The sequence below is a fragment of the Bubalus bubalis genome, chromosome 2 (assembly GCF_019923935.1).
Source record: "Bubalus bubalis isolate 160015118507 breed Murrah chromosome 2, NDDB_SH_1, whole genome shotgun sequence".
Lineage (NCBI taxonomy): Eukaryota > Metazoa > Chordata > Mammalia > Artiodactyla > Bovidae > Bubalus > Bubalus bubalis.
Genome location: NC_059158.1, coordinates 159,045,678 through 159,062,629, shown reverse-complemented (window position 1 = coordinate 159,062,629; position 16,952 = coordinate 159,045,678). Strand labels below are relative to the sequence as shown.

At 42.1% G+C, this 16,952-nt stretch overlaps 1 protein-coding gene across 1 annotated transcript in view; it reads right to left on the bottom strand.

Annotated features, from left to right (window-relative positions):
* LOC102408966 (sterol 26-hydroxylase, mitochondrial) overlaps positions 1-16,952 on the bottom strand; it is a 43,446-nt gene that overhangs the window by 4,764 nt on the left and 21,730 nt on the right. The window contains exon 2 of the mRNA XM_006059025.4: positions 2,261-2,451. Within this exon, the coding sequence (XP_006059087.1) occupies positions 2,261-2,451 (191 nt within the window). The remainder of the gene's footprint in view (positions 1-2,260; positions 2,452-16,952) is intronic.

The window sequence follows — 16,952 nt, the reverse complement described above, 5'->3', positions numbered from 1 at the left end:
ATTCTCCAGGCAAGAATACTGGAGTGGGTTGCCATGCCCTCCTCCAGGAATTGTCCCAACCCAGGGATTGAACACGCGTCTCTTAGGTCTCCTGCATTTGGAGGTAGGTTCTTTACACTAGCGACATCTTATGTTGGGGGAAACTGCAAAAAGGTAAACTAAAAGTGTTGCTAGAAAAAAAATGAAAACCAGAACAGACGTATTTATTGGAACTCCAGGTTTTGGGTGCTTCTCCAAGAGTAAAACTCTCCCAACAATAGGAATAGATTTGCAGAACTTAAATGAGAACCTTTCTGTGGTTTTTAAAATATTTCTTGGGAAACAATGCTTCAGAAAATGAGATTTTAAATATATATATATATGTTAAAACAAAAAAGTCTCATAGGTTAGCAAAATAGATTTTAAATACATATATTATATAACATATTTAGGAAACTGGCTTTAGAGGAAATGGGTATAATAGATCACAAAGGGGTGTGTGTGTATATATATATATATATATATATATGTATATGTTTAGCTCCAGCTCTAAATCTGAACCATCAAGTCCAGTGATGGCCTGACCTGGTGAAAAACTGAGACCCAAATCTTTTATTATTATTATTATTGATTTATAATTGACATACAACATTATATTGGTTTCAATATAATGATTTGACATCTGAATACATTGCAAAATGATCACCATAACAAGACTAGAATGTGGGAGGAGAAGGAGACGACAGAGGATGAGACGGTCGGATGGCATCACCGACTTGATGGTCGTGAGTTTTGAGTAAGCTCTGGGAGTTGGTGATGGACAGGAAAGCCTGGTGCGCTGCAGTCCGTGGGGTTGCAGAGTCGGACACAACTGAGCGACTGAACTGAACTGACCATCTGTCACCATAAAAATATAAACTTTAAGGATTTACTCTCTTGGCAAGATTTGGGTCTCAAATATTGTACAGGATCCTTGAGACCCAAATCTTGCCCTCAAGGTCAGATATCAGGCTAAACAGCTCTTAAAGAACATTCTCTATTCTCTTCTCAGAACTTAGAAAAAAGGACCAAGGAATTAAGTTCTGAAACCACCCACCTATGAAGGAACCAGGAAAAGAGAAAGGTATGAAATGACAGAATGAACATACAGGCATCAAAGACATAGAAAATGAACCTTCCAACCAGTCTGTTCCTTTCCAAACACATCAAGGCAGTAAGTCCTTGCCTTTCAGAATCAGAGATATCTATGTCACTACTCACCGTGTCACTTCTGGCAAGTCATGCAAAAACCAAACCCTCCTGGGCCTCAGTTTCTTTATTTGTAAAATGGGGATTAATAATACTATCTACTTCCTGGCCTTGTTGTGAGGTTAGAATGAAATAATAAATGTAAAGAGACTCGCCTGATGTCTGGCATGTCATAAACACTCAGTTATTATCAGTGTTGTTGCTATTACTTCAACCACCTGGATTAACTTTAATCCCTTAAAAAAATAACTTTAGAAACGTGGATGTCAGACAACTAGGGAAAATAAAAAGCCATTCATTGTTTTGGAAGCTCTCTTAACATACTATAGCAAAAAGAAGCCTGTAATATACCCAATTACAAGTTGTGGCACTGGGAATGGTTTATCACCAATGATTCTCAATTATTTACCTTAATTGGTATTTGAATATATAATATACTCAGCTTATCTTTCAATGTGTCACTGCCAAAATAATCTTAACTTTTTTAGGTATGACTTTGAGGCTAAAACCTACACGTATCTCTCCGTGTTGAGAGCATCCATGAAAGTTATAACCAACAACAAGCATATAATACATAATTTGGAAAATATTCTTAAAATTAAATTGAGCCCTCCCAACTAATATGATGCTGCTGTGTTTTTTTTTTCAACTATAAGTAAATATGTCCCAGTAGGATTTGAGTTAATATATTTTCAACCATAATACAGAATCATGGAGCTTGAAAGGTCTGAAAGATACCTTGGAGATCCTGTAATTCAAGTTTCCTATTTTATACATAAGAAACATAAGCCCAAGGAGGGTATATTATTCATTTGTTCATAGTCATAGGCTATATTAGTGGAAAAGCCAATGAATGGTCCATGGGCTTCAGTTCAACCCAACCACCGCTTTCTAGACACAGAGGCTTTTTTCCAGACTCGGGCTCGGAGGACACAGGGAGATCCTACTCTGCCCATTATCCTCTGGCTGCCCAGTGCCACTTCCTGTGCCTGGCCTCTGGGGCCCTCTTCCAGTCCCTCCAGCCCCAGCTCACGTGGTGAAGGGCCCATAGGACAGGCCTTGCTGGTCCCGGTGCTCCTTCCATAGTTTCATGTCGTCCCGTACAGGGTACTTGCCCTCTTGGCGCATCACTTGCTCCAGGAGTGGGGCACTGGCCAGGTGCACGTGCATCTGAGGCCCTACTCGGTTTATCCATATTGGGCCGTACTTGGCCTTGTTCAGCACCTGTAGGGTTCAACCAAAGCTGAATCATCATGGCCTAGGCAAGCAGGCACTTCCTGGAGAGGAGAAACAGGATAGAGGAAATGTCCGATGGCCACACCAGAGCAGGTGGGCTGGGCAAAACTCACTGTGTAGGAGGTAGGTGCTGGGATGGCCTGTAGTCTTAAAAGGAGAACACTGGACAAAATAGCTACACAGGAGTTAAAGTATTGAGAGCAATGAGTAGCTGGCAGAACTGGGGGAACTAAGGTCTTAGAGGAATGAAATTTTGGAAAAATGAGATACCTGTGAAACTGGAGTAGGCTGAGGTATGGGTATTGGGGGTCCAGGGTTTTAGGGAAACTGAGCCCTTAGTGAAGTATAGTAGAATGTCTATGGCCCCTTCATGTGTGTGTGCTCAGCTGCTCAGTCATGTCTGACTCTTAGCAACCCCATGGACTGTAGCCTGCCAGGCTTCTGTGTCCAGGGGATTTCCCAGGCAAGAATAGTGGAGCTGGTTGCCATTTCCTACTCCAGGAGATCTCCCCAACCCAGGGATCCAACCTGAATCTCTTGTACCTCCTGTCATAGAAGGCATTTAAATTTCCTGCAGTTTGCTTCCAAACATGAGAAGATAAGCATCTCGTGTAACCAATAAGAAAAAAGAAACACAATTAGAAATGCCAGGAAAAATAAGAAGCTGAATGAGAAAATCAAGATGTAAGTATGAAGTAAACGATGTGGCATGAATTTTTTTAATAAAAAATTTTATTAGCTGTGTTAAGGAAAGTATATATTCTCAATATTTTATCTTAGAATTTCTACAGCACTTGACAGTTGAGACACATAACATCTATGAAATTGACATTGCAAATGAATGATGTTTTTAAAGTTGTTGAAAATAAGGGAGAAAACAAATATGTTTTGGCAGGGGGAGGTAAAACTTAAAAAAATCCAGAAATACTAAGATTAAATTTATTAGCTAAATTACCCTGAAATAAAATGAAACATAGTGGTTTCCCAAGTACTTCATCTTTCATAATCTGTTACTGAATATGTTTTAAGAGGATCAGATGTGTTCCAATATCAAAATTAGTCCAAAGGGTTTCTATAAAAGAAACATTGTAATTATGGACACAAGGGATGTCCCTGGTGGTCCAGTGGTTAAGAGTCTGCCTTTCAATAAAGAGGACACGATCCCTGGTTGGCAACTAAGATCCACACTCCACAGGGCAATTGAGCCCACTTGCTGCCACTACCAAGCTGTGTGCCACAACTACAGAGAAAACAACTACACAAAGATCCTTCATGCCACAGCTGGGACCTGACACAGCCAAAAATAAAATAAATAAACTTTTTTTTTAATTATAGAGAAGAGATTTTTATGCATATTATAGAACTCATAGTCCACAGAATCATCAATTTCACTGGGTCTTATCTGAAGTTTGATTTCTTTTCCTTCTGTTAAGTTCAAGTAAAATGACATGTAATGTTTTTATATAATGATGCAAACAATACTTATCTCTAAGTCATGGTTTATAGATAGTTTACTTTCTTCTTTATACTGTGATATGTTTTTCAAGTATTCTACCTTCATCTTGGAATCAGAAAAAAAATCATATTTTCAAGGATCAGATTAATAAGCTTGGGCAGCACTTCTTGCCTGGAATCCAAAGCTCCTGGCACCACTTCCTGGCTATTGGTTTGGAATTTTCTGGGACATTTTCCCCCATGCCTAGACATTGCTTTCTTCCCTCTTCCTTCATACGCCTCTTCTCAGTTAGTTTACTCGGTGGAACTTAACAAGGATCTATTTATGTAAGAACTTATTTTAGAAAGACACCAGAACACTTGCTGAGAGATGTGTGCTATGTCTGTGAGCCTACCATTAAGCCGTAACCTGAACCAGTTAGAGAGCCCCAGCGTTCTCAGATACGTCCTATCTAAATGCCCCTTTGCAGACCAGAGTCCCCTGGGGATCATCTTCCAGGATGAATGGGAGGGCTAGCCTCTGCCAGATGAAATTCCAAAGATGGACAGTATTAAATTCATCCAATACTCATTTATTGAGCTCATATCCTGTTCCTCCTATACTGATCTAGGGGCTGGGGACACTGCTGTGACCTACTCTTTTACAGTTTATTTACATCCTAAGGCATGAGCCACATAGTTAAGAATTGGATTACTTATGCTTATAAATGGTTCCTTAAATTTTTTAAAGATTTTTTTTAATGTGGACCATTTAAAAAGTCTCTATTGAATTTGTTACAATACTGCTTGTATTTTATGTTTTGGTTTTTTGCCTGAGATGCTTGCAGGATCTTGGTTCCCTGAACAGGGACCAAACTCATACCCCCTGCATTGGAAGCTGAAGTCTTAGTCACTGGACCACCAAGGAAGTTCATTTCCGAAATTATTTTGTAGATGTAGATGTCTGTTTCTTTAACTAAATTGAAAGTCTTCAAGGACAGGAACCATGTTGTACTTCTTTATACCTCCCCTACTGCTAGACACACTGATAAACACATTACAGGCACTCGGTAAATATTTAGCAGTTGCCAACGAATCAAGTGGAAGAATAACAAGCTGCAGATAAAACAGAGCTTATGAGACAGAGTCAGAAAGGAAGCAGGGGAGAGGATACATAGGACACTGATAACAGCGGCTCCACTGGGGCAGGCATTAATTTTAGAAAGCCTGGAAGGATAATATGAAAAGGAAATTAAGAGAATAATTCTAATAGATAATTATAATAGCATCTTTTATGGACTGAATGTTTGCATCTCTCCAAAACTCATGGGTTGAAGCCCCAACCCTCAGTGTATATTTAGAGAAGAGACATCTAAGAAAATAAGATTAAATAAGAGTGGGGCCCTGATCCAGTAGGATCAGTAAGTATCCTCCTAAGAAGAGACATCAGAGAGTTCTCTGTGTGTGTGCACATACACACCCACCCACCAAGCAAAGATCATTTAAGTACACAGGGAGAAGGTAGCTGTCTGCAAGCCAGAAAAATTGTTACCAAATGCAAGTCTGTGTGCCCAATGCACAATGAGGCCAAACAATACCAAAACATCAGACTTTGGAGCAGAGAAAGGCTTACTGCAGGGCCATGTAAGGAGATAAGTGAGTGGCTCATGCCTTAAAATCCCTGAACTTCCTGAAAGCTTTCAGCAAAGCCCTTTTATAAGAAAGATGAAGGAGAAGGAGGGGCATGGTTGTGCCTGCGTGCTTAGTTGCTCAGTCGTGTCTGACTCTTTGCAACCCTATGGACCGTAGCCTGCCAGGCTCCTGTGTCCATGGAATTCTCCAGGCAAGAATACTGGAGTAGTTTCCCATGTCCTCCTCCAGGGGGTCTCCCCGACCCAGGAATCGAACTACGCATTTCTTATATCTCCTGCATTGGTAGGCCAATTCTTTACCATTAGCGCCACCTGGGAAGCCCAGGGCATGGTTTAGTTGTTGCAAATTTCTTGATGTCCAAAAAAAAAAAAAAAAAAATTTCTTGGTGTCAGATCCTTTGTTCTTGAGGTCAGATCACAGTCCGGTCACCATGTATCTATAAACCTCCACCAAGACAAATGTTATTCTCTATTCTGACAAAAACGGGCAAGGGCCCATGGCTCAACTTTCACCCTCTCAGATCCAGGCCCTGGCTAACAGGAGGGGGTCCCTGTGTGGGCTCATGACCCTGTTCAGCAGCATTCATCTAGTACCCAGTCTGGGTCCTCCCGCCAGTGCCCACGCCTGGCTGAAGAGGCGGTTCTCAGCTGCTGGCACCTTCAGGGCCAGGTTTCCAGGCTCAGCCCAGCTGTCATCACTGAGGGAGCCAGGTACCCAGGACCGAGCTGGCCCTCAGGCTTTTCACTTGAGACAATCATTTGTATAGGATCAATGGGAATACTTGTTGTAGCACATACCAACCAGCTCACAAGAATCACCCTTCTTTGAAAACAGCCCCAACCACAGAGGTGGACCTGAAGTAGTGACGTGAAATGTCCTTTCAACTTAACCCTGACCTCTGGTCACCTCCTAGGAGTAGATAACCAATCTAAACTGTACCTATTTTTGAAACTATTTGAATGGAAAGCCTGAAGTTGGATGAAGGTGACTTTCATGGCAGTGTCCAGTTTCTGAGGCCTACATGGACTGTGACCCATGAATACTGTCACTGCCATTAGGTTACAGAGGTGGGGATATGGGAGAAGTTCACTGATGCCTTGAAGCCTGGGCTTAGCCAGCGGGCAGCCCTTGCAAGGACTCAGGAGCTCTTCAGGACATAGCCCCAGCCTTCAGCCCGTCCCTGGGCCTCTCTAGATCACCCCAACAGCCCCAAGGCCTGAGAGCCTGGAGTGCCCTGGGGAGAAGACCACGATCCACCTCTTACTGTACCCTTTACCACAAGGACCACAGTGAGGTCCACTGTTGGTATAGTGGGACCTCAAACTACTGTGCTAAGGGTGTAACACTAACAGTCTCCAGCTAATGGGCATGTGCCTGCTCTACCCGTTAGAAAAAGACTCTCACCAGAAATCAACTATGCTGGTACCTTATCTTCTACTTTCAGCCTTCAGAACTGTGAAAAAAATTAATTTTGTTGTTTAAGACACCCAGTTTGTGGTATTTTGTTAGAGCAGCCAAAGTAAACTAATATATAACATCCAAAAGAATAAAATTACTACTAATAAATTTAACCAAGGAGGTAAAACACTTGTACACTGAAAACTACAAAACACTGCTGAAAGAAATTAAAGGCCTAAATAAATGGAAAGATATCCTATGTTCACAGATTGGGTAACTTAATACTGTTAAAATGGCACTGCTCTCCCAAGTGACCTACAGATTCAATGCAATCTCCATTAAAATTTTCATGGGTTTTTCTCAGAAACCAAGCCTCAAATTCATATGAAATTGCAAGAGCCCTAAATAGCTGAAACAATGTTTAAAAAGAAAAACAAAGATGGAAGACTCATACTTTCTGATTTTAAAACTTATTACAAAGCTACAGTAATCAAAACAGTTTGGTAATAGCATGCTGCTGCTAAGTTGCTTCAGTCGTGTCCGACTCTGTGTGACCCCATAGACGGCAGCCCATGAGGCTCCCCTGTCCCTGGGATTCTCCAGGCAAGAACACTGGAGTGGGTTGCCATTTCCTTCTCCAATGCATGAAACTGAAAAGTGAAAGTGAAGTCACTGAGTCTCATCTGACTCTTAGCGACCCCATGGACTGCAGCCCACCAGGCTCCTCCATCCATGGGATTTTCCAGGCAAGAGTGCTGGAGTGGGGTGCCATTGCCTTCTCCATAATGATACACATATAGACCCATGGACTAGAATCAAAGGTATCCAGAAATAAACCTAAATATCTATGGTCAATTGATTTTTGACAAGAGTGCCCAGATCATTTAGGGGGAAAAGAACAATCTCATCAATAAATGGTGTTAGGACAAATGGATAACCAAGTGCAAAAGAGCAAAGTTGGACCCCTACCTCACTTCATATACAAAAATTAACTCAAAATGGACCAAAACTCTAAATAAAAGAGCTAAAACCATAAAACTCTCAGAATAAAACACAGTGGTAAATCATCATGATCTTGGATTTAGCAATGGATTCTTAGATTTGAATAGTAACATATGAGCAATAAAAGGAAAAAAATTAAAAAATTGGACTTCATAAAAATTTAAAACTTTTGCATATCAAAGGACTTTATCAAGAATGTGAATAAACAATTTACATAATGAGAGAAAATATTGGCAAATCATATATCTGATCAGGGTTTAATATCCAGAATATACAGACAACTCTTTAAAACTTAACAAGAGGACAATCCAATTTTCAAAGGATGAAATCACTTGACATTTCTCCAAAGACATACAAATAACCAATAAACACACAAAGAGATGTTCAACATCACTGATCATTAAGGAATGCAAATCAAAACCATAAAAAGGAAGCATTTTATATCCACTTGTTGTTTAGTCACTAAGTTGTATCTGACTCTTTTGTGACCCCGTGGTCTGTAGCCCACCAGGTTCCTCCAATCCAAGGGATTTACCAGGCAAGAACACTGGAGTGGGTTGCCATTTCTTTCTCCGGGGGTTATATCCACTAGAATGACTTAAATCCAAAAAACTGAATGTAACAAGTTGTTGGCAAGCAGGTGGAGAAATTGAAGCCCTCGTATATTGCTGATGGGAAAGTAAAAATAGTGCAGCTGCTGTAGAAAACCATTTGGCAAGTTCCCCAAAAGTTAAACATTAAGAATTAACATATGATCCAGCAATTCCATTCCTAGGTATATACTCAAGAGAAATGAAAACATATACCACACAGAAACTTGTACAGCAATGATTATAGCAGGGTTACTTATAGTCGTCAAAAGGTGGAAACAACCTGAAAGTCATCAACTGATGAATGGGAAAGCAAATTGCGGGATATACATACAATGGAATAGTATTCCACCATAAAAAGGAACAAAGTACGGGAGTACAATACAAGCTAAAATTTGGATGAAATTTGAAAACATATGCTAACTGAAAGAAGCTGAGACAAAAGGTCTCATACTGTATGATTCCATTTATATGACATATCTGAAAAGGCAAATCCATAAAGATGGAAAGCAAATTAATGTTTATACCAAAGGGTGGCATGAAGGGGAATGAGGAGTGACTAATAACAGGGTCTCTTTCTAGGGTATCAAAATTTGAAAAAGTTATGAAACTAGAGAGAGGCAGTAGTTTTATAACATTAATAATACACTAAATGCTACTGAATTGTGCACTTTAAAATGGTTCATTGTTTTATACTTCATGAATTTCCCCTAAGAAAAAGCCTAGAAGTTTGTGATACTTAAAACCTCCAGAGGCTCAGAAAGGGCCCTGCTGAGATTTCCCCTCAGCAAAGAGAGAACAGAAAGGGAGTGAGGGGGCTTCCCCTGAGTTGGCTCTTCTGTGGTTCCAAGACTTCCTCTCTTGTGAATCAAGAAGAAGAGAGGACTAGACCAACCTTTCCTTTGCCTTGCCAGCTACTTATATAGGATTAAAGATCAGGTTTTAAGGGGTGTTTGCTCATCTGTTTATTTGCTCTGGGAAGAAGATACCGGCAGAGTCTTTTTTTCAGAAATGGGAATTCCCCCTATTGCACAAAGTTGTTGCCCTTATAACTTCTGGAGGATGATTTGGCAGCCAATATATATCAAAGGCCTGGATTACTGGGGTCCAGCCCTGGTTGGCGGAGAAGGCAATGGCACCCCACTCCAGTACTCTTGCCTGGAAAATCCCATGGATGGGGGAGCCTGGTGGGCTGCAGTCCATGGGGTCGCTAGAGTCGGACATGACTGAGCGACTTCACTTTCACTTTTTACTTTCATGCATTGGAGAAGGAAATGGCAACCCACTCCAGTGTTCTTGCCTGGAGAATCCCAGGGACAGGGAAGTCTGGTGGGCTGCCGTCTATGGGGTTGCACAGAGTTGGACACGACTGAAGCGACTTAGCAGCAGCAGCAGCAGCCCCCGTTGGCTCCAGGGATTCCCTCAGGAGGACGGTGTTGGCGATTAGAATAGCAAAGCAGAGATTTCTTAGATGCTCAATAATAACTGGTTTATGCGGAAAATCAATATAACCTGTGACACCAGGTTAGCTCTGACCACGGAGGCCGCAGGCGCCCTCTCGAGTAGCAGAAGGCGCCCCACCTTAGGCACCTTCTCAAGTGGGTCTTAGAAGCCTAGGCAAATAAGTAGTCGCAGAGGACCCCCACACTCCAATTATTTTGGCGTGAAGGAAGAACAGAAGAGAAAAGGAGGAAAAGGAAACAAGAAAGAATGACACGGGGAGACCAAGCTTCGGTGAGCAAGGCCCGTAGCTTTATTTTCAAAGGGAGCTTATATACGCTAAGTTGCAGATAGAGGATAATAGGGGGTGTGAAATCATGCAAAGTCAGAAGTCTTTGATCCTTATTGAGACCAGGCTTTCTTTTCTGCAAATTTATCGTATACAAATGGTTTAGGTGATTTACATCATCTTCTGGCCAGAAGGCCTGTTAACATTTTATGACGCTGATAAAGGTTTGTCAACCATAAGACTTATTTTCTCTAAGAGTTATTATTTTAAAGTTTGGCGCCATCCTCCAAAGGTGTTAGATACAGTTGCATTCCTATAGGGCAAAGGTGCAGTGGGTTTACAACAAAGGAAAGAATTTACCTTAAGGGTCTAAAGTTGTTAACACCAAGGCCACTACTTATTTTTTCTACATACCAACTATATTAATTAATACACTTCCAAGGATACAATACAAGGGATGTGGAAACTTGGCAGCAAGCATTGGCTCAACAATGAAATCTTTCAACAATGAAATCTTCTACTAGTTCTATTCTGACAATTTCTAACTCTCCGAGAGGCTTTATACTATTTGAATATCTTAAGCTTCCCGTGCCTCTCCGCGGTTGGGAGACTGTAAACAATTGTATGCGTAGCTGTAGGAGTCCGGGTAAACCTGTCAGGCAAGTTAGAGAGCCATCTGAGGGGTTTGGATTTAAACACTCCTATTATGCCCAGGAGGTTAATTAATTAGCTAGAGCTCTAAGTTGATTTCCTTCAGAGAAAAGGTGGTCGGGGACAGCCCCCTGGGCACTGTCAGAGGAGTTGGTGAAAGTCGTGAAATAGTAAAACAGATTCTGGTTTTGGGGTAGACGCTCAGGCAGGCCCAGAGGGGCACCCCTAGAGTTCTGGCTCGCCTTGCCCACCAGAACTCTCCGCATGACCTTTGCCATGGGTGGGAACTCCCGTGCTGGCTCCCGGCACTGGAGGAAATCTTTTACTGCACCAATTCCACTTTCAGTTCAGTTCAGTTCAGTTGCTCAGTCGTATCCGACTCTTTGCGACCCCATGAATCGCAGCACGCCAGGCCTCCCTGTCCATCACCATCTCCCGGAGTTCACTTAAACTCACGTCCATCGAGTCAGTGATGCCATCCAGCCATCTCATCCTCTGTCGTCCCCTTCTCCTCCTGCCCCCAATCCCTCCCAGCATCAGAGTCTTTTCCAGTGAGTCAACTCTTCGCATGAGGTGGCCAAAGTACTGGAGTTTCAGCTTTAGCATCATTCCTTCCAAAGAAATCCCAGGGCTGATCTCCTTCACAATGGACTGGTTGGATCTCCTTGCAGTCCAGGGGACTCTCAAGAGTCTTCTCCAACACCACAGTTCAAAGGCATCAATTCTTCGGCGCTCAGCTTTCTTCACAGTCCAACTCTCACATCCATACATGAAAACTGGAAAAACCATAGCCTTGACTAGATGGACCTTTGTTGGCAAAGTAATGTCTCTGCTTTTGAATATGCTATCTAGGTTGGTCATAACTTTTCTTCCAAGGAGTAAGCGTCTTTTAATTTCATGGCTGCAGTCACCATCTGCAGTGATTTTGGAGCCCAAAAAAATAAAGTCTGACACTGTTTCCACTGTTTCCCCATCTAGTTCCCATGAAGTGATGGGACCAGATGCCATGATCTTCGTTTTCTGAATGTTGAGTTTTAAGTCAACTTTTTCACTCCCTCTTTCACCTTCATCAAGAGGCTTTTTACTTCCTCTTCACTTTCTGCCATAAGGGTGGTGTCATCTGCATATCTGGGGTTATTGATATTTCTCCCGGCAATCATGATTCCAGCTTGTGCTTCTTCCAGTCCAGCATTTCTCATGATGTACTCTGCATATAAGTTAAATAAGCAGGGTGACAATATACAGCCTTGACGTACTCCTTTTCCTATTTGGAACCAGTCTGTTGTTCCATGTCCAGTTCTAACTGTTGCTTCCTGACCTGCATACAAATTTCTCAAGAGGCAGGTCAGGTGGTCTGGTATTCCCATCTCTAGGAAAATTTATTTTAAGGAGCTAATTCATGATGTGCAGGATATTTAGCAATAGATATATTTACCAAATCTTCATACATTAAAAAATCTAAACATATAACAATATAACAAGCTTCAGTATATTCTCATGTAGCCACAATGCAATACCCATTAAAAATTGTTACTCAAGTGATAGTAAAAGATATTCATATTTTAGTAAAGGGCAGGTTATAAAAGAGAGTATATGGTATGCTTTCATTCAAAAAGTAAATATGTGGATGACGCATGGGGGAAACGTGGAAGTCTATTCACCAAAGACAAACAAGCAGGAGTAATACCCTGAAGACTATGTGTATATTTATGCATTCATTTCACAAATGCTTTTTTAAAAAATTCTATTTATTTATTTTTGGCTGTGCTGGTCTTCATTGCTGTGTGGGCTTTTCTCTAGTTGCAGCAAGCAGAGGCTACTCTCTAGTTGCGGTACGCAGGCTTCTCATTGTGGTGGCTTCTCTTGCAGTGCACAGGAAGGCTCTTGGGCACAGGCTCAAGAGTAGTGGCACATGGGCTTAGTTGCTCCGCGGCATGTGAGATCTTCCTGAACCAGGGACTGAATCCATGTCTCCTGCATTGACAGGTGGATTCTTTTTCACTGAGTCACCAGGAAAGCCCACAAAAGCTTATTAACACCTATGTGTGCCAGACACTTAATAGGTACAGGGTGCTGAGATGGAAGATTTGGATTTTCTTTGTTTTGTGTCTTTATATTTTCTGATTTCTGTACGATAAATAGAGAAATTTATCTGGTATTACCTCTGCAAATTACTTCAATTAAGTCAAAATGACATTCTCTTAAATGTGTTATGTAATCACAAATAATTAGTAGGCAACTCATATTTATTTGCCTGTTTTTAGAACAAGGGTCATTTTATAGGAAAAAAAATGTGCCTGTCTCATTGTCATGGGTTCTGATTTCAAGTCAGTCATCCACAGCTGTCCTGCTCATTTCAGCTGAGGGGTCAAGATTGCCTGGAAGGAGATTGTTGCCCTAGTTTCAGTTCCAGCACAGGGGCTCTGTCACTGTGTTGGGTAATAGACTGGCAGTGGCACCCTCCTGATCTTTCTGTCTGCAGACACAAAGGTTTGAACCCTGTGTCAACCGAGAAAAATGCACAACCTAAAAGTTGAGAATTATGTTTTATTCAGTGAAATTTCTGAAGACTTAAGCCCAGAAGGCAGCCTCTCAGATAGCTCTGAGGGACTGCTCCAAAGAGGTAAGTGAGGAAACAGTACATGTAGCAGCTTTTGCAACAAAACCCAGGTAGTTGGAACATGAGAAGATTACTGTTACTTAAAGAAAACCAGACATCTGCAATTAATGAACTTAGTGCTTTTCTATGTGAAACTGTTGGGTGGCATTTTGAGGGTCCTCTGAAGAGCTCTGTGTGGTTCTTTATGTCTCGGTGCAGAAAGAATTCCACAAGAAGCAAAGTAATGACAAGAAGTGGTTTATTAGAATAGGATGTTTGTGAGGCTTACAAGCAGCCAGGTGAGGATGCTATACCCCAAGAACTTACTTGGCTACAGTTTTATAATAAAAGGAAAAGCGGGGTGGTGGGAGAAGACCTTTTTGTTTTTCTTGAGTAGATGTCATGCTTCCATCATTAGCTCCTCCTCCAGGTTGAGCAGGGGAGTTTTCATGTCCTTACATGGTCAAGCTAGGTCCACAAATTATTGCTTTTTATGTGTGTAGAGAGCGTGTCCTAACTTACTGAGCTCACTGGGCAGGCTGTGGGCCTCATGCCACTGTTGTTTTATTGTTTCGGGGCCTGTCTCATGTTTCTATTGCATGATTGTGTTGCTCATTAAGCAAGCTTGCTCGGTTTTGTGGTTAAGTAAACCTGCTTTCTTAAGTAATCATTAATTTAACAAGGGTATCCCATATTTTTTCTACTTATAATCCCCTAGTAGGATTAATTATTTAATTATCTACTTTGTCCCTTTATTCTGTCCCTGTCACATATATGCAAGAGTCTGGGTTCATTGAAATCATTCCTTTGATATGCACTTTAGCTACCTAGGGCCAGTATCCTGCTCTTTTCTACCCTGGATCCCCTCTCAGCCGATTGCTGGGGGCAGGTCCAGTGGCCAGTGACTTAATGACCACAGTATCCTGTGTTGACTGATACGGCAGGCAACATTTTTTGTCCACACCAGCCTTCCCTGAGGCTGAATGCCCTTTCCTCCCATAACAGAACTGGAGACCTACATGTAGCTGTCACCCAGCTATCTCCCTCCCTATGTCCCCTATATCTCCTGACAGGCATAAGACCCGGTATCCTGAAGAGTTTCCCATGGCCTCTGAGTTCTGACCAATGTGGCTGTGCTGTTCTCCTCTCTTAGAAAAGAGCTACAGATAATAAAATCTCTTCCTGAAGGCTAGCAGGGGCTCCCCAACAACCTGGTACTCCACAACTCAGCATCGCAGTCATCTGACTCCTTTTGTTTAGGGCTGTTCTTTAGCGTGTGAGGGGAGGAGGAAAGTGGTGGTGGGTGGAGGGGTTGGGTGGCCAGGTTAAGAGAGAGTAGACCCATCCTGCAGAGGAGTAGGGGGTCTTCTCACAGTCCTATCTATTTTGTCCATAATTGGCCACTGAAAACTGAAAGTAAGTGCAAATTTGTCCTTTCTGGTAGTGGGTGGGGTTGGCTGCCTGCGCTGGACCCCTGGGCTTCCAGCCACTGTGGAATTCCTGAGGTGTCTGTTCTACATTCCTGTGTCTGGGTTTCTGTAAAAAAAAAAAAAAAAAAAGGCAACTATAATAGTTTGGGGCAAGAACTACAGTGAAGAGAGAACAAAAGGGGAAGTGATCCTGCAAGTGAGGAGTCTGAGGCCATTCCTTCTACTACTTTGGCAAAAATGTGAAACCAGTAATACAATGTTTAATTATGTGACTTTCCAAAATGTTAGGAAACTTCCTCTGATGTCCAATGTGTAATGTCTTTTTTTAAAAATAATTTTATTTATCTATTTATTGTCGGCTGTGCTGGGTCTCTGTTGCTGCATGGACTTGCTCTAGTTGCGGGGAGTGGGGGGCTATTCTTTAGTTGAAGTGGGCAGGTTTCTCATTGCAGTGGTTTCCTCTCGTTGTGGAGCACAGGCTCAATACTTGTGGCTCGTGGGCTTAGTTGCTCCGCAGCACACGGGATCTTCCTGGACCAGGGATCAAACCTAAACCCGTGTCTCCTGCATTGTCTACCACTGAGCCACCAGGGAAGCCCCGAAAGGAAATCTTGATTAGCAAGATAAAGATCTCAGCAGGGTTGACTGCTAAGCCCCAACAAGGTTTGGAGTGAGCTTGTCAAGTGGTTTCTGGAAACAATGTTGGAGTGATAACACAGAATCCCTCTGGCAGTCGAAGAAAAACTGCTATCTTTTACCAACTAAAAAGCAGTATGTTCCTGATATAAATACTGTACTTGCAAAAGGAACCATACTCCAGGGGTGTTGCCCCCCTGCTCCTGACAGATGGACTATATGGGATTTTGAACCCTCTCCTCCCAAATATTGCTGGGAGAAATATCAACAACCTCTGATATGCAGATGATAACCATTGGCAGAAAATAAAGAGGAACTAAAGAGCCTCTTGATGAGAGTGAAAGAGGAAAGTGAAAAAGCTGGTTTAAAACTCAACATTCAAAAAACTAAGATCATGCATCTGGTCCCTTCACTTCATGGCAAATAGAAGGGGATAAGAGGAAGGAGTAACAGATTTTATTTTCTTTGGCTCCAAAATCACCACTGATGGTGACTGCAGCCATGAAATTAAAAGACACTTGCTCTTTGGAAGGAAAGCTATGACAAACCTAGGCAGAGTATAAAAAAGCAGAGACACCACTTTGCCAACAAAGGTCCATATAGTCAAAGCTATGGTTTTTCCGGTAGTCAGGTATTAGATGTGAGAATTGGACCATAAAGAAGGCTGAGCGCCAAAGAACTGATGCTTTTGAATTGTGGTGCTGGAGAAGACTCTTGAGAGTCCTTTGGACTATAAGGATATCAAACCAGTCAATCCTAAAGGAAATCAACCCTTAATATTCATTGAAAGGACTGATGTTGAAGCTGAAGCTCCAATACTTTGGCCACCTGATGCGAAGAGCTGACTCATTTGAAAAGACCCTAACGCTGGGAAAGATTGAAGGCAAAGAGAGAAAGGGCAGCAGAAGATGAAACGATTAGATAGCATCACCAACTCAACAGACATGAATCAGAGCAAGCTCTGGGAGATAGTGGAGGACGCAGGAGCCTGGCATGCTGCAGTTGATGAAGTTGTAAAGACTTAGACACAACTTAGGGACTGAAAAACAACAACCTCCCCAAAGCTGATAAAGTCACAACATCCTTTTAGAAAAATGAAAGTGGGACCCCAGCAGGCCAACTCACAAGGTATGGAATGGGATCCCAGTGGGCAGTGGCAGGACCTGATTCCTGGTGGACTTAGCGACAAGGGGACAGGAGTCCTTAACCATTGTCCTGAGAGCCTAATGAATTCTACTGGTGGTTAGAGTTAAAGAGGAAAGTGTTAATTGCTCAGTCGTGTCTGACTTTGCGATCCCACGGACTAGCTTGCCAGGCTCCTCTGTCCATGGAATTCTCCAGGCAAGAATACTGGAGTGGGTACCATT